Source organism: Macadamia integrifolia, unplaced genomic scaffold (genome assembly GCF_013358625.1).
Source record: "Macadamia integrifolia cultivar HAES 741 unplaced genomic scaffold, SCU_Mint_v3 scaffold1985, whole genome shotgun sequence".
NCBI classification, from domain to species: domain Eukaryota; kingdom Viridiplantae; phylum Streptophyta; class Magnoliopsida; order Proteales; family Proteaceae; genus Macadamia; species Macadamia integrifolia.
Window position 1 is genome coordinate 4,240 of NW_024868451.1, and position 22,873 is coordinate 27,112.

General features: G+C 35.7%; 4 protein-coding genes across 4 annotated transcripts; all 4 read right to left on the reverse strand.

Moving 5' to 3' along the window:
* Window positions 1–3,989: 3,989 nt before the first annotated feature.
* LOC122065356 (abscisic stress-ripening protein 5-like) lies at window positions 3,990–5,022 on the reverse strand. Its single transcript, XM_042629157.1, has 2 exons — window positions 4,660–5,022; window positions 3,990–4,394 (listed from the first exon to the last, which is right to left on the reverse strand). Exons 1-2 carry the CDS (start codon window positions 4,927–4,929, stop codon window positions 4,212–4,214), a joined length of 453 nt encoding a protein of 150 aa, XP_042485091.1. The 5' UTR covers window positions 4,930–5,022; the 3' UTR covers window positions 3,990–4,211.
* Window positions 5,023–11,893: 6,871 nt separating this feature from the next.
* Window positions 11,894–12,922, reverse strand: LOC122065362 (abscisic stress-ripening protein 1-like). Its single transcript, XM_042629178.1, has 2 exons — window positions 12,322–12,922; window positions 11,894–12,227 (listed from the first exon to the last, which is right to left on the reverse strand). Exons 1-2 carry the CDS (start codon window positions 12,481–12,483, stop codon window positions 12,048–12,050), a joined length of 342 nt encoding a protein of 113 aa, XP_042485112.1. The 5' UTR covers window positions 12,484–12,922; the 3' UTR covers window positions 11,894–12,047.
* A 2,922-nt stretch (window positions 12,923–15,844) lies between these two features.
* On the reverse strand, window positions 15,845–16,525 carry LOC122065363 (abscisic stress-ripening protein 2-like). Its single transcript, XM_042629179.1, has 2 exons — window positions 16,267–16,525; window positions 15,845–16,182 (listed from the first exon to the last, which is right to left on the reverse strand). Exons 1-2 carry the CDS (start codon window positions 16,423–16,425, stop codon window positions 16,003–16,005), a joined length of 339 nt encoding a protein of 112 aa, XP_042485113.1. The 5' UTR covers window positions 16,426–16,525; the 3' UTR covers window positions 15,845–16,002.
* A 2,784-nt stretch (window positions 16,526–19,309) lies between these two features.
* On the reverse strand, window positions 19,310–20,155 carry LOC122065361 (abscisic stress-ripening protein 1-like). Its single transcript, XM_042629176.1, has 2 exons — window positions 19,798–20,155; window positions 19,310–19,673 (listed from the first exon to the last, which is right to left on the reverse strand). The coding sequence occupies exons 1-2, from the start codon at window positions 19,957–19,959 to the stop codon at window positions 19,494–19,496; spliced, it is 342 nt and encodes a 113-aa protein (XP_042485110.1). The 5' UTR covers window positions 19,960–20,155; the 3' UTR covers window positions 19,310–19,493.
* Window positions 20,156–22,873: the final 2,718 nt, after the last annotated feature.

Here is a 22,873-nt window from a genome sequence, read left to right on the forward strand (position 1 = left end):
CCATATGTCCTTTGATGTTGTGCAACCGATCACTTTTGCAAACTCATTGCTCACTAGGGAGCCTAGAAGTGCATTCACTGCTTTAGCATCGTCTTCACACTTCTTCATCTCTGTTTTATCTGTGATGTCTGTAGTGGGGGGGTTGTAACCATTCTTCACTGCTAACCAAACTCCATAACCTTGAGACTTTAGGTAAGCCTCCATCCTGATTTTCCAGAAGTTATAATTCGACCCATCAAAGAAAGGAATCTTTCCATGCATACGATTATCGTCATTGGATGCCATCTATATCTTCTCAGTATTCAGACCCGAAACTATTAAGCTTCCTCCTTAGGGAACCTGGCTCTGATACCACTTGATGTTCCCAGGTTGACACTGAGAGGGGGGGTGAATCAGTGGTTTCAAAAATTTCCTTAATTGCAACCCAACAATAACTTCCAATTTTCAAGTTCTAGATTGGCCGGGGCAATCCCGTAATTACCAATCACGCAAACAACGACACGTCCACCTCACACCACAATGTGGCTGAGTCTACCAGACAGTGTCCCACCACTCTGCACAACACGCACTTCAAATATATGTAGAAAAATAAATGCGAGACAATAACACCAGATATACGTGGTTCAGCTAAAGTGCCTACTCCACGGAGGAATACCCATATAGGGTTTCGTATTTTCCCAATACTCAACTTTTTACCGCTACAACGGTCCAGGAACTTATCCCTGCTTCAATCTGAGATGCAACTCAGACAAGGGCAACAACCCCACACCCTAGACAAGCCCCAACTTGCTAGGTTCACAATTTTAAATCAATAAAATAAAATCCCAACCCAATACACCATTGATCTAGAGTTTCTCAACAATAAACACTCTAGAATATAAAAATAGGGATTTCAGATACGGGTTACCTCAGCCTGTGTAAACCCCTTTGATGATTGCTTGCTTGACATATAGAAGAACATGCTCAAACCATCAACATAGCAGCAAAGCAATAACCTTTCATTCTTGTTTACCATCAAGTCTCCATTGCACGCTTAATAAAGACAAAGTGTGATAGCCATCGAACTTACTTCTCCCTTCTTTCTCTATTTCTCTCTAGAACGGCTGCCAAGAGTTTTCTGTTTTGGTTTTTCAGCTCTTACCGAGACTTACGACCCCTTCAATCTCATATAATATTCAAAAATCAACCGACTTGAGGTTACCGTATAAAAATAGAGGTTGAAAACCGTAAGACTTTTTGATAGCAACAGTCCAGCATTAATGAGGAATCCTCATCTTTTGAAACTTTCTTTCTATTTCAGATTCTGCTAATCTGTTGAGTAGCGGCAGCTCACGCACAGGAAGCAAACATCCCACTTCAATAATTACTTTCTAGCTGTCCAATGAAAAACTGAAACATATCATCAAGGAATCCTCTTTAAAATCAGATTGTATAACCTCCTTGTTGAACCAATAACACCACAGCAATAAGCGTAGGAGATGTACGCCTGTGTGAAAGGAGTTCTACTCCTATTGGACTACTAACAGCGTTTCCCTATCAATTTTACAACCTCTAGCCGGAATTACATTTCAATAATAGAGTCATGATTGAACTCTATTTGCTGAACCTTTTTGTATATCATATAATAATGCCATATATAGGGCTGTTGTCCACGTGTACAAGAGCCCAATTCCATCAAAACATAAGAACTCATAATCCTGTCCACGTACTAGAACTTCTTACAATTGCTGAAATTATTTTAACTCTATAGTGCTTAATGACATCATTGTTCATAAGCTGTTGAAGTCTTAACTCCACAATGCTTGAATAAACTTGAAACCTCATAATGTGGCTGAACCATATTATTGAACCATGAACTATTTAGTGAGTTCTCAACTAGGCCGAACTAGTCTACCATTTTCCTAGTTGCTCTTAGTTGCCAACAATGACAACATATGATCCAGTTTCCCAACAAAGAGTACTATTACCCTTTTCACATGGGGTTCTTTATGTTTTCTCTCTCTTACTTGGATGATATGGACCACATATCAGTGATATTGTTCTTTGTACCAGTATTGATATATGTAGTGTGTAGATCATGGATTTAGGGAATAGTATCCATATCATGTCTACTATCGATATTGATCAAGATCAGATTAGATCGATAAGTATCGATCAATTGGTTTTATTAAAAAGTATAATATTTTTACTGCTTTTTATCCTTACAATAATACAGATAACTGATCCGGATCGGCCAGAGATCAAGATCCATCTCAGTTGATACCAATACGATACCGATACTTGAAACCATAGTGTAGATTCCTCTTTATACCACCGCATCATAAAGAACCCTCTCTCTTATTTAAATTACATTAAATCTAGAGTACCTTCTCGAAACACAATTTATTTTTCTTACTTCTTATAAGTAAAAGATTGTGGAGCAGAAATTTTTGTGCCATTTCTCACTTATACATCTACATATGATGACACACCTAGGCCTTGGCCTGACAGTTTGACACTACTTGCTTAAGAACACACCCAAGGGGTTGATGATGGATCAACTCCTTTTAATGTGCACCGATACTTGGCATATACACACCACTTAATATGTAGTAGTTTATTGATTTCCAAGAAGTGTGGCCCTATGAACCCCTATTGCTCCCCATATTGGGCCATTAGCTTGACCTCTCCGTGGATTGCCCTGGATTGCCTCCGGGCCCTTGAACTTTGTAGGAAAAAGAAAAATGTACATATACGCAAATAGGATAACTGTCCAAGGGAGCCAGCGAACTGATATTGACTATAAACTGCCAGTTTTCCCATAGGGGCGGAAGATTGGTTATAATCCAATTAACTATAAAATCCATTAATTCATTCAGGATATCTATTAGGCAGTGCAAATCAAGTTTACTTGACTATCTTTTTTTATTTAATTATTAAAAATTGGGATTAATTATAAAGTATGATAATGGGGGTACGTGTCATTATCCCCTCTACCCTCTATGTCCAAAATCATTGTTCTAGGAATACTATCCAACCATTAGAGAACCCGTGGCACCCTTGGCTTTATTCTAGGAATACTATCCAATCACTAGAGAACCCATGGATTATGAAATTCTGTCATCATCGAGGATTAATCTTTTGATGTTGTTAAAATAATACTTTCCTCTCACATGGGATTCGTTTTTTCTTTGTTATGATCATGTAGACTCCATATAAATGATATCATTTACTGAATTATTATTGGTATAACAGGTAGATACTACCACACTAGCATCATAGTGAGAAAAAACTCTCCCAATAACAATAGAGGGTAAATATTTTCCTTCTACAAGATTTTTTAGCTGGAAAGTGGAAACAGACGGATCTTATTTTTCATGCGTGTCCCATCACCCATGTTGAAGGGACCAAGTCTCCAACTCCCCATTGAATAGATCACCCTAGGTAGCTATCTGTCTTGCTCAAACTTTAATATCATATCCTTTTGGATTATCCGGGGCCAACTTTAAAATAATTCAATCTCTTGGCCAATGTGGGTCCTGCTCTTTAATTACAGGATCAACTCATATGATTCCACGTGGTTTTAAGTGATTTTATCACTATCCTATAATTGGAATAGATTAAACAACAACTACCTAGCGCATCATGCTCATCAGGAGATCTCAAAATTCGAATCTATAGATTCGTAATTAACTTTGTAAAATTGCCCAATTGATGCAATTACCATTAACAACCGCTCTTAGTCCTACATAATTAAAAAATGAGAGAAGGAACCCCTCAAAGGCAGCTTGACCGCTAATGTGCGGCTAATAGGAATATGCATAAAAGTAATGATAGGGACGAGATTTCCAACTTTCATGAGGTGGGGCAATCATTTCGCATTCTCAATAATGCCACCCACTACTTTAGAAATTTAAGCTTATAATATATATATTTTTTAATTTGGATAGCATATTTAAGCTTAATTTACTAACAAATGAATGAGAAGCAAATGACAGTATGACACAAAATTACACAATAACAGGAAACAGAGGAAACCTCTTTATGAGTACTTGAGAACTTTAGATACACACTAGGAGAAAGCCACACTCATACCTGTCAAGCAAGTAGAGATATACTGATCTCTTATCTGCTTTAGGATACATCTTATAATGGACAAACCTTGAAACAGAGAAAGAAACTGAGGAAGACGGGGGAAGGAATCACAAGGGAATTAATAGAGATCGACATGCCTAGAAGAGGTGGTGATGCTTCTTGCCATGAGCCTCCTCATCTTCCTCCTTAGCTTCTTTCTTCTCATGGTGCTCATGGAAGGCATATCCAACACCACCAACTGCAGCTGCTGCTGCAATCTCCTCCTCAATCTTGTGCCTTGACGCATGCTCTGGGTCTTTCTTAGACTTGTGCTTCTCGTGCTGCCAAGAAAGTTTTAGCTCCTATTAGCTTCCAAACTGATCAAACAAAGCAAGAAAGGTGCATCCTGTGCACGAGGCTCTTGCCATTACAAAGTCTAGGTAGGATCATGATGTATGCAGCTTTATCTCTGCTTTGCAGAAAACTATCTTTCCAGATAAATCCGAGATCATTAGGTCATAATGGTACAATTTTACAGTTACGCTGATGTCAGCCCTCAAACAATATTCTATGTAAACAAAGATAAAGAATAAACTATGAACTTACCAGAGCAAAAGCACCAGCAGCTAAAGTACCTAGCTCACCCATGTGTTCCTTGTGCTTGTGCTGCTTCTCCTCCTTCTCATAATCCTCAGTTTCAGTAGCAAACACGGTGGTCTCGCCGGTGGAATAACCTCCCGTGGTGTTGTCGTTGGTGGAGTAACTTCCCACGCCAGCACCTTCATAAGTGGCCTCCGAATACACAGCTTCTTCCACGGGCTTCTCCTCCTTGTGGTGGTGGCCGAAAAGGTGGTGGTGGTGCTTCTCCTCAGCCATGGTGGTGAAATTTAGAAAAGAAAAGCTAGAAATTAAGCAGAGACTCAGTTGGATATGTAATAAAGCTGGTTGTGGGCTTGATGGTTAAGAAAGACAATGGAAGGTCCTATTTATAAGGTTTCAAAGGGTAAAAGGAACTACCTAGCCCTGATTTTGAGATGGGCGGCCAAGATTCGTGGAAGAGATTGGATCATATCTGCAACCTTAAAAATTGTAGCTGTGGAAAACCGAAAACCCATTAATAAGAGGAGTTGGCCTTTTTTATGGGCTTTATTTTTGGATAATTGGGCTCCATTTGGCCCTTTAATGAGGATGGTATCTTATCTCCAACAGGGAAATCTAAGTTACCACCCATCAAGGTATATTCTATGGGATCTTCAGGTTGCTTAAGCTTGAGATTATCTGTTACTCTCTCATGTTCTATCTAGGGATGTCAATCGGTGGTTTGATCTGGTTTGTTCGACTGAATTGGTTTTGTGTTGGTGTCAGGCCAAGTGAAGTTGAACCTCGTTCTGGATGCTATTGGCTAGGGATGTAAATGGTTCGACTATGGATTGAATTTCAAATAATTCGGACCTTTCTCTCCCCTAGTTAATACAATTTACTCTTAATTCATCTTTGGAAGTTATCTTAGTTCTTTTCCTCATTCTCTAGATCTTGTCTAAACCTCAAGAACCTTCAAAATCATTAATTGATTATTTAATTGGATCGGATAATTATTTTTGGATGATCAGATATCCTTTGACTAGATATGAATACTCCTAAATTAATATAGATGCGGATTCAAATTTGAATTTGGCTATCCATTTACATCCCTAGTTTGATCCTAGTTTTTCCCACTCTATTAGGGTTCAATCCGGTTCCTCTTTTTTTTTTTTTTGTTTCAGTCCATTCGATTCTATCCGATAGGTTTCATAAAGAACCAAACCAAAATCGAGCTGCTAAGCAGACACTTCAATTCGGGCTGAACCGGTCAATTTTGGTTGCTCCACTACAATTTTACTTTTTCCTCATTGAAAACTTTCCACTAACTCAATGGAGCCCGTGACCCCACCAATGCATTCATGTCCTTAAGGACTATGACCCACAACTTACAAGTGGCAACAATTTAGCTGGTGAGTGAAATTCACCATTTTTGTACAATTAAAGCAACAGCTAAAGTGTTTCCTTCCTATTTTATTGATGCCGACATTTAAAATATAATATTAAAAAAAAAAAAAAAAAAGGGAAAAATATCTTTGCCTCCACTAGGAAGGGATAGAAGATAGATAATTAAAATGAAGGAAAAGCCCATTAAGGAGACAATCAGATATGAGCTAATTGTGGTCAAGCCTTTTGGGTGGGCCATTAATGGACAGTTGACCGGTGGGGTTTGTGTCGGCAAGAGGATAATGCCCCCACATACCACTCCATACACTTATTCTCTCTCTCTCTCTCTCTCTCTCTCTCTCTCTCTCTCTCTCTCTCTTTCGATGTTGTCTTTTGGTTTTTTGTCCTTCTACGAATCAATCCATTCTTGTAGTTGTGATAGGATTATGATTGTTATTATCATTTTATTTTAAAATATTTTTTTAATTAAAAATAAATTTAAGAAAATATATATTTAATTACTGTTATATTATATTTAAAAATTATCATTATCTATCATATTTTTGTAAAGGGAATTAACAAGAAAATCTCTATAAATTTTTTAAGAGGATACAAGTTTATAAACATATGAATTGACTGATAAACTAATTAAAATAATATATTTATATTTTAATATCAAAGAAGAAAAGTAATAAAATAATAGATTTTGTGGAAGGCTTGTCATCACGTTTAGTAACTTTTATATATATATATATATATATATATAGATATATATTGAAGTAGAGAACCATAATCTCGTAGCGCCACGTATGGGACCTTTGAAGGTGACCAACGAAAAATTATGGGTCTTTCAATGGTTGGTGCAACCCTGGCCCTTTCTTTACTTGGCCGTCCATGGGGCCATCAACATGCTATTTGGGTCAATCACAAATTACCACAAGATCATTTTACCTTTCTATTTATTATGGAAAAAAGTTCTCCATGTCTATCTCTAGTGAAGTAATTAACGCGTACACCGACCACATGGACATCTAGTTAAGAATGGACACGTGTCAATGTGATGACCATCTCCCACGGTTGCATTAGGAAAATTTCAGCTCAAATGAATAAAAGAAAGTGGTTCAAAATTTTAAAGATATATAATTTTTAATCTTATAGTTTAAAATTCTTAATTTATAGTGGTAATCAACATCCAATGACTAGGATGCATGCCGAATAGAATAAGTTTCCTTTGTCGAATAGTTTGGATATGGCACTTGTTAAATTTTAAATAAACTCAATCATATACTCTCACCATTTGCATCACAAGTATATATAAATGGATATCCCTATAGTATACTGTAACATTACTTTAGACTCTCCCATAATATCGAAGAAAGTTTTTTTCTTTTTTTTTTCTCCATTGGGTACCTACTCTATCTACTCTATGGAGGGAGGGAACGTGAAGATAAGGAAACTCAAACCTAAAACCTCTCAGTACGTTGGGTTTTACCACATTATTTACCATCAACAATTTTAAAAAGATGTACTTAGAATGCTCTATTTTGACATTTAACAAAAGGCAAAATTTTCTACTTAAAAAAAAAAAAAAATACAACAATAACAACAACAAAAAAGAACCAAAAAAAATCAAAAACAAAAACGAAACCAAAAAAGCAAAATTTACATGTGAGTAAAGAATGATCCACAAGTTTATCTACCACAAAATCGAATCAATACAATGTGATATATGACCATTTTTAGGTGGTTCAAGTAAGCTTATCTAGTTTGGCCAACCAGATATACTTTACCCATATTAGATTGAAGTGTCAACATCATGTGGTTGTCTTCTTTCACATGGACCCAATCATAATACACCACCATGTGGTGATTTGAAAAAATGCTGACAATACTAGACAAAGGCTGATTGCCAATATGGGCTGATTTTTTTTTCATTTTTTTTTAGAAGTAGAAGATTACAAAGAATCAAATAAACAAAGTTTCAAAATCTAAAAATGAAAAATAGGTCAATCAATCCATCTTGATAAATAGAACATTATTAGCTAAAGAGTTAGCCACGCTATTAATCTCCCTAGTAATGTTTACAAAAGAAATAAATATAAAGTTAAAAAAAATATATATATATTGATATGATTAACCATCGAGAGGATAAATGTTGGTGGGGATGGGCCAACTCGTTGATGAACGAGATGATATCCTTATTATCTGATTCCATCTCAATATTTTCAATACACTTGCCAGTTGCCTTGTGGAGGCTTGATCTGATATTACCTCTTTGATCAAGCTAGAGGTAAATCACAAAAGTTCAAAGGTTGCAAAGTTTAGATCTCTAGCAATAAAGTCTAGTCCACATAAGTTTTATTTATTTATTTTTAACAAAGTGATGCAAGTTGAAGGTATAGAAAGAAACCATATAAAAAAAATGGATAAAATTTTTCTTTCACTCATAGTGATAGAAGAATCCCTTCACCATAAACATTTAAATGAATTCAAGAGAGTTATTAGTTTGTGGCCCTAAACAATTAGACGTGGGAGTCACATGAATCCAAGGTTCAATTAAAGGGTCAGATCATCAATGGAAAAGGAATTATGCTTTTTCTAAAGGTGAAAAAAACTTAATCCTAAAAAAATTAATGATTTAAATTTCCACTTGGAATGTTAGGTTAGACCTAGAAAATATAGTTGAAGCGGTTAGTCCACTGGTATTTTTTTTTTCCTTTCTGTAGACTCCATGGGTATCTTACGATTACTTATAGAACTATTAGAGTTGCTAGTCAATGACAAAGGTTTCATGGACATGTCTCCCTAATATGATTATCTAGAAACAAATTTTTAATGGGAGAGGGATAAGTATGCCGCCGATATCAAGTATGCTAGCGGATAGCACCAATATGATCACATGATGGAATATCATTCAGGAAGGATATAAGGGTCATTTTAAAAAAAGGGAAGAGAGAGATAGACACAATGGGTGCTAGCATACTTGATATCGGCGGCATACCCACCCTTTTCCAAATTTTTAAATATAAAAAAAAAAATCTCCTCAAGTTTCAAGATATATATTTCCATCCAAAATAAATAAATAAATAAATATATACATTTTTTATTCCATAAATTAGCTGACTGGTCCCCCCCCAAAAAAAAGTAGTTGTTGACTATTTCAACTTTGAATCTTTCAAATAGGGATTTGTTTTTATTTATTTATTTATTTTTATCAAAATGTATTTAGGCTATAGTGCAAATATCTCTCACTTGACAAATTGGAATAGTGCTGAAATTATGCAAATAGTTGGACTCCAAAGATTCATGTTCACACTTCACATATCAAATTTCAGTAAAAAAATGAGTAGACCAAGTTGCAAAATAAACTTTTTAGTCAAGAGAAAAATAAAACTTTTATAAAAAAAATACACTTCTAAAAATAAAATATGGTTTCCACTAATACATGGAAGGGCATATGGACAAAATTGACATGCAGCCAGTCTTAATCATTTTCTAGATATTTATATGATCGAAATTTTCTTTTCACATATTTTTCATACAACAGACTATTTTAATTAGTTATATTTTATGGATCAAGTTTTCTTTCACCCACAATCAAAGGATTCTCCCCTAACCAAAGAGTTTGGATGGTAACCATAGGATATTGCATAATAGTGAAGGATATTTTTAATTGATCATAAATAAAGATAAATATTCTATTAATGATTTCACAAATATTAGACCATATCTCTATATGGCCTGTTGAAAGAGTCTTTGCCTACATACCCATATGTTTTCTATCACGTGGCAACTCATCAACCTCTAGTCACTTGGCAAGTTTTAGTTAACACTTATCTTATTATACATAAAAATAAGATTTGAGAATCAATAATCTTTAAAATATAAAATTATTTAATATATGATGGTTCTTACAGTTAAAATAAACAATAAAATTCGGCTAATATAAATTAGCCTTTCATTGACCCACAGACAGCAAATCTTTGTGGTCCTTGGAGAGTTTTTTCCCCTTATACTTGATGTTGAGTCCTTTCAATCTAAAACTCCACATTAAATTATGAACATAATAAGGATATTTTTTTGGAAAGGGGTTCATTTTGAAGATGCCTGGGTCTTGCATCAACACGGGGATAATTGGTAATAAATGTACAACCATCTAAGGGGAGGGATATGATGATTATTTCATGTCCCATATGAGAGAGCGTATGGGGCATGGTTGGACAACATTATTTTTCCCTATTTTTTTAGAGAGAGGGTTTTACATGTTGCTAATGGGAAAGGAATCTACATGCCACATCAATGATTGTTTTGAAAAAGTCTTCATTCGTAGGAGACCCATTTACTCAAAACAAGAAAGAGAAAATTAAAAAAATGAAAAATCATGTGAGAGGAAATTGCACTCTTGCAACGTGGGATTGCAATACTTATGATTATAAATATTTTCTTTTTAATTAGGGGAAAAGAACATTACTCGGTTGGGCCCTCTACGCTTAGAACTAAAACGCCATGAAAAGATACTCCTGCCCCTTTGATTGGATGCCTATACAGGCATTCACAATGGCTAAGGCGCTAGCACAATGACCACACGACCAGGTAGACATGCCAAAATATTTATTGCCACTTTTGCCTATAATCTTTGTTCGAAATAGCCTTTTAATAAAGATAATTTTGCACAAGAATTAATTCATACGTGGGGGAATCTAACCTTACCCTAGCTGGTGATTGTAATTCGATCTGGCTTTAAATCAAGTTGACCAAAAAAAAATCTTACAATCAACGAAAAAATCCTTAAAATTTGGAATTGGGATCGGTTGTGGCCGATTTTGATCTGATTTCAGTTCATTGGATTCCAATTCTACAAACCATAATTGACAATATTCTTTTGGGCACATAATTCTTAGCTTGACAGGTCTAGGTGAATTCTACAAACCATAATTCACCTCATGTTTCGCAAGTTTATCTATGAATATTGAATTGACCTCTCTGTGATAATAAAGGAAAACCCCAAGAGATGTCGTTCATATACTTTTTGTGGAAAAACCACTTGTGTTCAAAGCATTGAGGAATTTATTTTATTCCTAATGCAAGAAGCTACTGCATTTGAACCACATTCAACCCATAACTTTTCAACACCCATGTTGCAAGCAGGCTACAATATAATAAAAGAATGCATCGAATTCTGTCATGAAGTTTGTCCTGATATCACATCTTCATAATACAAGAAGCAAAGAAGAGGAGTACCTTTGTATTTCCAACGTTCAATTTCTTAGAAAACAATTTCCTTCTACGGCTTCAAATTTTAATGTCAACAAATTGCAAAATCTAATAAGATTGAAACTTGGTTTGTGAATGAAGGGTAGTAACGACAACATTTGCACAAAGTTCAAAAGGCAACAACATTCCCATGTGATTTCATGCAGCCAGATAGAAATCTTTTATAATAAAAAAAAAAAAAGGCTTTTGTGGATGTATTTCTGTTCGATTCAGGTCGTTGGTATTAGGAAACAATTGGTATCCGCGTTGATCAATTTAACCCTGATCACGTGTTCTTAAAATATGACCTCCATCCCTTGGAAAGATCATAACTTTGCAACATATGCGAAATTTCTCCCACTTAAGTTGCGTTGTTCAATCCCATTTTCGGAGCCTTCGATCTTCCATAATCAAACGTAATTAAATTATATTATAGATTAGAAATTAGGAGAGAATTATTTAAGGGAATTAATTTTTTTTGTTCAATATTATGAACTTTTTCAGTATCAACTGATGATATCAATAATGCCACCAGTCCATTTGGTAAAGAATTTGAAACATTTCAAATTAACTATACAGAAATCAACACTACAAAACTCAAAAAAAAAAAAAAAATAATAAATAAATAAAAAATAGTGAAGGTAAATTTATTGGTAAGGCCACAAAGAGAACCAATAAGATAAGACACATCTCACCCTTATATCATAGAACGGAGACACTACTAACCTAAAAGAAAATAACTAAGGGGAAGGGGAGATGAACTAGAGAAATGAATTTCAGAAGGGATGGTGTTTCTTGCCGAAAGCAGATTCTTTATCCTTTTTGGCATCTTTCTTCTGATGGTGCTCATGGAAGGCAAATCCAACACTGCCCACTGCAACTGCTGCTGCAATCTCTTCTTTGATCTTGTGGCTATGAGCATTCTCTGGGTCCTTCTTGGCCTTATGCTTCTCATGCTGAAAAATTATTAGAAAGGAAATACATATATCAGCTTATTAGCTCAGAAATATATCACCAGAAGTATATGAGAAATAGAGTAATTAGACTTACCCGAGCAACGGCAACAGCAGCTACAGTCCCTAACTTGGCGACTTGTTCTAAGTGTTTGTGGTGTTTCACTTGTTTCTCATAGTCATGCTTGCTCATTTCTCCGGCGGGTGGTTTTTCCTCCTTGTGGTGGTGAAAGTGGTGGCTGTGGTGCTTCTCAGGCATGGCGGTGGTGGGAGAGAAAGTTGATTAGCAAATTAACAAAGCACAAAAATGGTTGTAATAAGGACAAAGGAATAATACAAAGATAGTCGACGTTGGGTGATGGTTGAAGAGACTATGGTAGATAACCTTTTTATAAGGTTTCAAAGCGCGTTAGCCAAGCACCACGCGCTATCTGAGCAGCCATTACGCGTACGAGGTCAGAGGTAGGTTCTCCATCTGGTTAAGGAATCCTGGAAATAGTCCACACAGGTTGATCACAAAAATTGCCATTCCGGAGATTAGCTTTTTGGATATGTTGCCGACCGGTTTGAACATCAAGAAAATCTTTGTTTTTTCCCTTTCTTAATTTGTAAAATAATTCCTTTCCCACAATGACTATTTCATACAAGGCGGTTTTGTAAAAAGAAAAACCATGAAAGGAGCTAACTGATTAGCTTTCTCATATTGTTTTCCCAATATTATATTCGGCTACATCACCCTCTTCCTTTTGGATCTTGACGAAGCTGTTGGCACTTGTATTTCAGGTTTTATTTTTTAGAGTAAGATAAGACAAAATCTCAGCCCAACCTTGAGTCTCTTAGGTACCGTTTGACAACGTTTCTGTCGTTTCTATGTACAAAAACGGCAGAAACATAAATCACGTTTCTAGGAACAGAAATAGAATTTTAGGTGTTTGATAAATCTTTTTTCTTAAAGCGTTTCTTTGTCTGTGTTCTGTTGGCTCAGATCTGTCCCTGTGAAGTGGTCTTCTGGTTTCTTCTCCTTTGATTATCATCTCCATCTCTTCTTCTCTTCTTCAATATCTTTCTTTCAATCTTTGCCAAAGTTAATTTTCTTGATCAGTTAATCTTATAGTTTTTCTCGCTTTCTCTAAACTAGTAATCCTTAGATCGGTTAGAGATGAAGTGGATTGAGGTCGATCTTTACGGAGCTCTGGATTTAATTGATGGTAGCCTCAGATCAATTGATTATAAGCGAGCTCTAGATTTCGTCGATGGTAGCCGAAGATCGGGTGATCTACCCCACGGACCTATTCAACGCTTCTTCTGTGAATCTTTCAACGTTAGATGAGTAGAGGAGGTTGATGACAGTGGAGGAGGTTGCTTTCCGCAGGGACGTGTTTTCTCAGCCTTGTTGTGGAAATGAGGGAGTTTTTATCGGGTAGGGGGTAATTAGAGTTCCATGTTAGTCATTTCCAGAAACGCAGAAACAAGTTCAATCTGGAGCGTTTCTAGAACCATAAATAGGTAGAAATTTCAATTTCAATTTCTAAAAACAGGTGAAACGAAACACTTTTACCAAATGCTTTTTACCCCGTTTCTCCGTTTCTAGGAACAGAAAAACGCACAGACACGATTCTGGGAACGTTGTCAAACGGTACCTTAGTTGGGTCCGAGTCTGACTCGACCTTAACTCAGGGTCTGAAAAATCTTACCGTGACTTGCCTTCAGGGTCAGGCTGAGCTGATCCTAATTGGCCTTGTCCATGTCTTAAGTGCCGACTTGATTTTTCTCCTTAAATTAAAAAAAAAAAAAATCTCTTTTGCTTCTGTCTCTTCCAATACTATCAGTTTTACTTTGTTATGGAATATTATTCAATAGTTCTTTCATCTCCTGTGGAGCAAGACTCAAATTTTCTCCCATTTAAGTTATCAATTTTAAATTGTTTCTTCATTTTATTTTTCTGGGTTTGTTTCTTACCTCTGAAACTGGAATTTTGTAGCTTGGAACCTTAGGAAGTCATGGACAAGGAGGTGGAGGAGTTGTTTTTGTTGTTGTTATCGGGTGCGTGAAGAAAGAGCTGGATTTTGAGGTTTCTCTTTTGAAAAGGAAAGGAAAATGCAATTTCAGAACCTTTCCAAATAGGGGAAAATAAACATTATGATATAGGGGAGGAAAAACTTTCATCTCGTGTCTACACCTACATCCTTTTTGCCTAAGATGGGGCCATCTTTGGAAGGTCTTCTTATTGAATTTTCTTAGTACTAAGTACTGAAATTTCAGCAAGAAGAAGAAGAAGACAGTCCCAAGTTGGGTTGGGCTCAGTTCAAAGCCTCAACCTTGGCCTCGCCCCCAGCCTCTACTTAGCGCCAATAATTCCCAACCTTGACCCGCCTTCAAGGCCAAAGTATCTTAGCCAAGGCCCTATAATATAGGTCCTATGTCAGCGTGTATTGTGCCTTTTAATTTGATTTTTTTTTTTTATCATTTTCTTTTAAATTATTACTTTTTATCTTAATGCCATTATAGTATTTTACATAAGGTAACGATATGTCGCGTAGGATTTATTTGTTTCTTATTCTGTATTGTTGATAACAATCATCAGTTAGGGGTTGCATTTGTCATTTCGAAGGGGTTTTCTGTCCCTATCCAACATCTTGTGTACAAACCATGCACCATGCAACGTCATACAGAAGACCTTTTGCTTTAAAATATATTACATAATTTTAGTAGATTTCTTAGTATATTCGAAGTCAAATATTAGTATCTATTAGAGATGATCCTCTAGCTCAGGCAAGCTGCTAAATAGTTGGACTTGAGCTTTAGTATACATTCACAGAAGATCGTCAACCTCCTACCCTTTTCCTTCTTGAATATAGTGATAGCTAGTAATTGTAGTATTGAAATAAGTGTGGTCCAATGACCCCCTTCTGACTCTTTGTGGGTCTTTACGTGACCCCACAGTGGGTCTTGCCTGGCCTTGTGGCCCTTCAACTAGTACCCCTAAAAGTTAAATAACAAATGTTAAGGTTCAATATTACTTATTTTATAAAACTGTGAATAAAAAATATTTGGCATTGAGAGGTTTGATTTGATAGTTATTATCACTTGATAGACATGAATTCTCTTGTTTTATTTATTTATTGATTATTATTAACGACGGATATCTAGGCCGAAGGTCTGACAGGAATTTATTTAAATCTTATCATTTAACATATATTTGAACTTAATATAGATATATTACCTTTCATTAAATATTAAAATGGTATCTTAATCACAAGAGTAAAAAATGAAGAGTCTTTTTTTTTTTCAGCCTCCTCCCATAGCAAGTATAAAATCCTCTGCCACACTGCACTGGTGCGGTGATCCTAAGGTGTTTTCAGCCATCCAGATCCTCACCGCACAAGTGCAGTGTGGCAGAGAATGAATGCTCCCATAGCAAATGTAGTTAAATGGATTGTAGAGATTAGAAACTTATAGGAGGGAATTACTTTTCGGGGGAAATCAATCATGCCACCAGTACCATTAGTAAAAAAAAATTGAAATCACATTAACTATACACAAATCAACACTACAAAACCAAAAGGTAAAAAAAAATAACGAAAGTTTAATTTATTGGTAAGGCCACAAAGAGAAACATATCAACCAAATTGAAGGGGTACTGGGCTTCAATTTTCATTAACTATAGTACTATACTATTATACATCTCATCCTCATATCTTTGAACAGAAACAATACTAACTGGAAAAAATTAAATAAATAAAAGATAGGGGGAGGGGGAGAACTAGAGAAATGACTTTCAGAAGTGATGGTGTTTCTTCCCGAAAGCTGATTCTTTATCCTTTTTAGCATCTTTCTTCTGATGGTGCTCATGGATAGCAAATCCAACACTGGTCACTGCAGCTGTTGCTGCAATCTCCTCTTTGATCCTGTGGCTGTGAGCATTCTCTGGGTCCTTCTTTGCCTTATGCTTCTCATGCTGAAAAAACGAAAATTTATATCAGCTTATTAGCTCAGAAATATATGACCAGAAGTATATGAGAAATAGAGTAATTAGAGTTACCCGAGCAACAGCAACAGCGGCTACAGCACCTAACTTTCCGACGTGCTCCAAGTGCTTGTGGTGTTTCACTTCCTTCTCATAGTCATGCTTCGTCATTTCTCCGGCGGGTTTTTCCTCCTTGTGGTGATGAAAGTGGTGGCTGTGGTGCTTCTCAGACATGGTGGTGGTGGGAGATAAAGATGATAAGAAAAACACAAAAAAAACCAGGTTGTAAGTAATAATACAAAGGTGGTCGACGTTGGGTGATATTGGTTGAAGAGACCATAGAATAAGGTAACCTTTTTATAAGGTTTCAAAGCGTGGGAGCCAAGCATCACGCGCATCTAGCTAGCTAGGCCCCTGTGGGGAAGCCACAAATGATCTAAGAACGCAGCCATAACTCGTAAGAGATCAAGGTAGGTTGTCCACCTGGTTAAGGAATCGTGGAAATAGTCCATACAAGTTTATTATAAAAAAAAAAAAATTGTCATTTGCTCAAACCTTTCTTTATAAAATTCCCCTCCAAGAAAAATCCGTGGAAAGAGCTAATTGATTAACTTCCTAATATTGATTTTTCAATATTATTATATTCAGGTAGATCACCCTCTTGGATGTTGATGAAGCTGTTGGCACACCATCGCTTTCTAGAAGGGTTATTAGAGTAAGATAAGTCAAAGTAACTTTTTACTAACTTAATGAAAACAAATAAATAACTGGTATGCTAAATCAAATATGCGAAATTTCTCAAGTTATAAGAAGATAAGAAGGAATAATTTTTCCTTTTCATTTCCCACTTATTTTGGCCTAAATAATTTTTTTTATCATAGGATAATGGGATTGTGTATACATCTCATTTTGTCTCACTGGAAATGTCAACAATAATGATAAATGAATGTTATTTTTTTGGCTAATAATGGGTATTTATGCCTTCGGCTTGACTAGTCCCGCAAGTTCATACTAACCCCACAATCGTATGGACTAAGTCATTGGGGTTGAACAAGAACCATTCAACTTTAACTGAAAGTAGTGAAAAATACTAAACATGCACCACGTATGAATGGCCCCAAGGAAATAAGAGGAGTTAAACTCAGAAACACATGTACTTTTAGGTATATGTTCTTTACCAACTCAGCTACCCCTTGGAGTTGATAATTGAATGTCATTCTGTACCAAAAAAAATGTCATTAACTAGTGTGCAAACTCATTTTTTTTAGCTTTGAAGTTATTATTTAGGGACATAAATGACCATTTATATCATTCCATGGAGTTTTTCAAAAATTAACTGAAAATGATCAAAATATCCTTGATAATGTTGACTAGGTCGAAGGTGGGTCAAACGACCTTGAATCCGTCTAGACTGTGCTCAAGTGCATTTCGTCATAAAAATATTTGTATTCAAAAAAAATTTTAAATATTTAACTTGACCATATTATATAAAATAATTGAAAGATAATTATTGCATCATTTTATAATTCTACAATCATTGCGTTATGACATTTTTCTTTTATTATTGAAAGTAATTTTTTAAACAAATTTTAAAGGGATCTTCTAATTGACACTCCCGAATTTCTTTCCCATCTTTAATTTTAATCATTTTTCCATTGTAATGTTTATTTTAAGACTATATTTCATACCACTGGTAGATGATATTTCTTCAGATGTATGGATAAAGGCTTCCTCTACTTACATTTCTAGGCACCTATATTTGCCATGAGAAATTTGATTTGATAAACATAATCTCCAGATTTTCCACTTGTCTTATTTAATTCATATTGTTTTTTTTTTTGGTGAATAATTAAATATATTAAAATGCTGAGAAAAGAAAGAAAAAAAAATTACAAGGTTAAGATGCCATCAAAAGGAACTAGGCCTCAGACCAACAACCAGATAAAAAACAAAAACATCAACCCAAGTATCAAATCTAAACTGCACACACATTGTGATCATCCAAAATATATCAAATTTTCCACTCAAATGAGCGAAGAAAATAAGGGGCAAAGCTAATACGATGACTCCTCTCCCTATGCAAAGTGAGATTCGAGTGTCTTTCCAATGAAGCTCCTCCTCAATTTGCTCCTCAGTATCCTCCTCAGTATGGTTCAACTCAAGGTCTTCTACTTCAGAGGGATCAACTAAGGAGATTGCATGCCAATCCAAAATATGAAGGAATGAGTTTTCCTCATCTAACTCCAATCTAACTCCATTTAATTCATATTGTTTACCATGCATTTAACTTATATTTTCAGAAATTAGTCCAATTTGTATGAAAACAAGTTCCTTCTTTACCGTTTTAAATTTTAGTTTTGATACACTGCAAAGTCTAATTAGATTAAAACTCAAGCCTATGAAAGGTAGGTAGTATTTAGCACATTTGCAAAAAGTTTGAAAGGCAAAAAAACTCCCATGTGATTGATACAATGATGTCTTGATTAAAAATGGGAGGAAAAAAATTTGTGTTGTGCCTTTCTTCATATTAAATGATTTAGCAAGAAATCAATGGAAGCAAAAAATTCATGAGGGAACTAAGAAAACTGCTCCAGGAGGTGGCAATCCGTAAGTCTGAGGCTGAGAAGAATCATAGGATTACTCGCCAATAGGCCCGTCGTGCTAATTCATTGGTGTCCCATTGATCACGGTCTTCCGTTGTTCGTGAGGTGGACTAGTAATTTTAGTCTTCTCTATGTTGGCCTTGGTGCTCAGCAGTTATGAATTTTCTCTATCTCCTTATTTTCTTTGGATTTCCTTTATAGCTTGATTCAGCTGTAGAGATAGACCGTTGTTTTGTGGTGGAGTTTAGGCCTCTTTTTTTTTTCACATAAATGGGATATAAATTAAGTATGCAAGCCTTTTAATTTTCTTCTAAATTTATGTTTTTCAATCCCATTTCCCGGCCTTCTCCCATACCAAATATTGTAACAATTAGATATTAAGTTGGAATTATTTAGTGGAATATTTATCTGTTAAATATTCTAAATGTCATGATCTTTATCAACTCAATATCAATAATGCCACCAATAAAATTGGTACAAAGTTTCAAACATCTCGTATTATGACTAGACAGAGATAGTTAAAATAAATTTATTACTAAGGCCACAAAGAGAGAACCATCAATCAAATTGATGGGTGAGCCTCTGTTTTAACTACTAGATACATCTCATTTCCCACATCTTAGAACAAATACATACAAACAGAAAAAAGGAGATAAACTGGGGTGTGGGTGGGGAGAAGAACTACACAAATGATCACTTTCAAAAGGGATGGTGTTTCTTCCCAAAAGATGCTTCTTTTTCCTTTTTAGCATCTTTTTTCTGATGGTGCTCATGGATTGCAAATCCAACACTAGCCACTGCAGCTGTTGCTGCAATCTCCTCTTTGATTGTGTGAGTGTGAGCATTCTCTGGGTCTTTCTTGGCCTTATGCTTCTCATGCTAAAAAATTGTTTAGAAAGGAAGATATATGAGACTCCAAAAATGGATCACAAGGCATGTGACTTAGTACACAATAGTGGATGAGCGATTTGAAGTAATTAAGAGAGAATGGTTAAAGACTTACCCGAGAGACAGTAACAGCGGCTACAGTACCTAACTTGGCGACTTGTTCTAAGTGTTTGTGGTGTTTCACTTCTTTCTCATAGTCTTGTTTGGTCATTTCTCCGGCGGGTTTTTTCTCCTTGTGGTGTAAGTGGTGGCTGTGGTGGTGCTTCTCCTCAGACATGGTGGTGGGAGATAAGAAAAGGTGATTAGAGAAACAATAAATTAAGCACAAACCTGGTTGTAAGGACGACTTAAGGAATGAGACGAAGGTGGTTGTAGGCTTGATGGATGAAGAGGCTGTGGAAGGTAATCTCCTTTTATAAGGTTTAAAAGAGAGGATCTGGGCTTTTGTGGGGGAGGCGGCACATACGAGGAAATGACGCAGTCATAACGCGTAAGAGGTCAGGGAAGGAACGTTCTCCTTCTCATTAAGGAAATGTGGAAAAAATTCCACACGCGTTCTTGCGTGTATCTTTCAAATTACTCGGCCGACCGGGTTTGAACATTAAGAAAATCGTTAAGTGTGTTTTTTCTAATTCCTCTCCCCCAACTAGGGATTAAAAAAAAATATCGGATCGGCTGATTTGGGCTCATCAGGATCAGATCTTTGTATGAAAATCATAGTTCTAAGTATTGATATTGAATCGATCATATCGTATTAATATCAGTCTCAATACGAGATCGACCTAAATCAGTTACTAGTATCATTTCAAATAGTAAGAAATTGTACTTTTTTTTTTGTTTAAGTAATGACAAAAGTGATCCATTCAGACTAATCTTATCCAATCCCAATTGATATCAAATCAATACTGGCAGATACTGATACTGATATTGATACCAGTGCCAATAACTAAATCCTTGATGGAAAACATGCTAATGAATCTAGAGCCAATTCAAATAATTTCACATCGGTATCCGTCAAGACCAATCCAAACCTAATTCCGAGTTTTTAAACCCTACTGCCCCCCTTCTCTCCCCTCTTTCCCTTCCTATTCAATAGAAAGCAATCTTCAAGAAAAATTTATGTGGATAGAACTAATTAATTAAATCCCTAATGATGATTTTCCGATAAAACCGTTGAGACACTCTTTTTTCACAACCATATTAATAATAATCTTCAGGTTTATTAAAGTGACATAGATCAAAGTGATAATCACTGATCGAATTTTTACCAAAAAAAAACCATTGAATGAATTATTTTTTACACAAAGAGTTTGTTATTCTTCCGAAGGTGAAAGGACATGTATTCAATCATGTGGAAAAATGATGTGTCCATTCCAACCATTTGATAGAAAAGATATGATATAAATTAGTCATGTATTAAATTTCAGAGTCTAATTCAATCAAATACCCCCTTTGTATTGGTATGCATCTAATGCATATTGATGCACGTGTATTAATACTCTAAATAATATCATGCACACTCTCTCAACTCTAAATTTCAGAATTGTCTTATAATTTTCGAAAAGTCACATTCCTTTGTTATTATAACATATTAAACTATTCAAAATAAATAAATTAATATCATATTTAGTAAATCAAACATGAAATATACCTCGATCTCTACAAATTGTAATTGGACAAGTGGATATAATTTGATAATAACCAAAATGTTATATATTATGTTTTCCCTACCCCCAAGGTCAATATTTTTATGTTTTCCTAGCTAGGCTCATAAGTCATAAGCTTCCGTTACCTTCTAGAAGGAATTAGTCCTATTAGGAAAACTTTTCAATGAATAAATGACCAAGAAAATTGAAGACCAACATGTAATCAGTCCAATAATTCAAACTCCTGTAAGGTTTTAATATGTTCTTCTAAATATTCTTTTGCGTTCATTTGAAATTCCGCAGTAAAGAAATTCTCCTCCACCATAACTTAAGAAAAACTCAATCTATACTTTAATAATTCCCTAAGATGTATTCATTATTTCTCTTTTGAATTATGTCCTTGATATATCTTCCTTTTAGAGGAAGGGTATTCTAATTGGGTCACTTGGAGTCATGAGGTGGCAATTTCAACGGTTGGATAAAAAAAGCATAATGAAAAAAAAAAAATTTCTTTGTACCACTCATTTAATTTAATTATAATTTCACATATGGGAGGATATATATTTCATTCAACCATAAACAAACGGGTAAATGATTGTGGTCCCTACCTATCCTTGCGGCTTTAGTTCCAACCAGTTCCTTATTGGTCTTTCGGTTCTGGAACCATTGAGAAACTCATCCCGGAACTATCTCAACTCCTTTATTAATGGGACAATCCGATTCCAGATTTTAAAGGATGAAATCTAACACTTTGAGAGTCGAGATAGGTTCATTTTGAACCATGAGTTTGGATATCTGCTCCCCACCCATCCCCATATGGATCTGATCAAGACTTTGAAACATGTCACAACTATTTGATTCAATTAAGTTCTTCCCTAATTGCTCTATCTAAAAGTTTCAATAACACTTCTTCGTCTTCCTATTCAAACCTTACAACACCATTACATTATCCACAGGAAGCACCTCTTGGTGTGGTGGTGACCGCCAGTGCAGTAGAGCGCTAGCCTAAGTTCAGCGAGAGGTCCGTTTGTGCGACTCTCCCCCCCTCCCCTCACACCTCACACCTCACACCTCACACCCTTGGCGTCTCCTCCTTGATTTGGGACTCCAATCCCTAGTGGCCTGTGGGCCCTCGATATGATCTGATCTTAAAAAGATTATATAATATATATATTGATTGTTGGGTTAGGACGTCTTGTGCCTATATACGTTTAGCAAAAAATTTGTAGCTTTCTTCTTCTTCTTTTTTTTTAGGGGGGGGGGGGGGGGGGGGGGTGATAATGGAATTTGTAGCAAGTGGCTTCTCCAAATAAGAGGAGGCAGGATGACAAATGATTATAACCCTATTCTCTATTTTTAGTGAAATAGTTCTCAGTTGACAATGGATGCAAGCAATCTTTCTGATTCACTCAAATATTTGTGTTGCAATCATGATTAGGTGTTTAAGTTCCCACAATTATGCGGAGGAGGCGGTGATGAGGGAGAAGAGATACAGACCGGAAATGGTGGCATATGCACAATTGGAAATATAGGGCGAAAAAAAGT

What these genes read in the sequence shown, in the direction of transcription:
- LOC122065361 (XM_042629176.1), bottom strand. Translation starts at nt 19,959, where the DNA reads ATGTCTGAGGAGAAGCACCACCACAGCCACCACTTACACCACAAGGAG. An exon ending in CCGCTGTTACTGTCTCTCGG is followed by an intron (nt 19,674 to 19,797) that starts GTAAGTCTTTAA and finishes ACAATTTTTTAG; the next exon opens with CATGAGAAGCATAAGGCCAA.
- LOC122065363 (XM_042629179.1), bottom strand. Translation starts at nt 16,425, where the DNA reads ATGTCTGAGAAGCACCACAGCCACCACTTTCATCACCACAAGGAGGAA. An exon ending in CCGCTGTTGCTGTTGCTCGG is followed by an intron (nt 16,183 to 16,266) that starts GTAACTCTAATT and finishes TCGTTTTTTCAG; the next exon opens with CATGAGAAGCATAAGGCAAA.
- LOC122065362 (XM_042629178.1), bottom strand. Translation starts at nt 12,483, where the DNA reads ATGCCTGAGAAGCACCACAGCCACCACTTTCACCACCACAAGGAGGAA. An exon ending in CTGCTGTTGCCGTTGCTCGG is followed by an intron (nt 12,228 to 12,321) that starts GTAAGTCTAATT and finishes ATAATTTTTCAG; the next exon opens with CATGAGAAGCATAAGGCCAA.
- LOC122065356 (XM_042629157.1), bottom strand. Translation starts at nt 4,929, where the DNA reads ATGGCTGAGGAGAAGCACCACCACCACCTTTTCGGCCACCACCACAAG. An exon ending in CTGCTGGTGCTTTTGCTCTG is followed by an intron (nt 4,395 to 4,659) that starts GTAAGTTCATAG and finishes CTTTCTTGGCAG; the next exon opens with CACGAGAAGCACAAGTCTAA.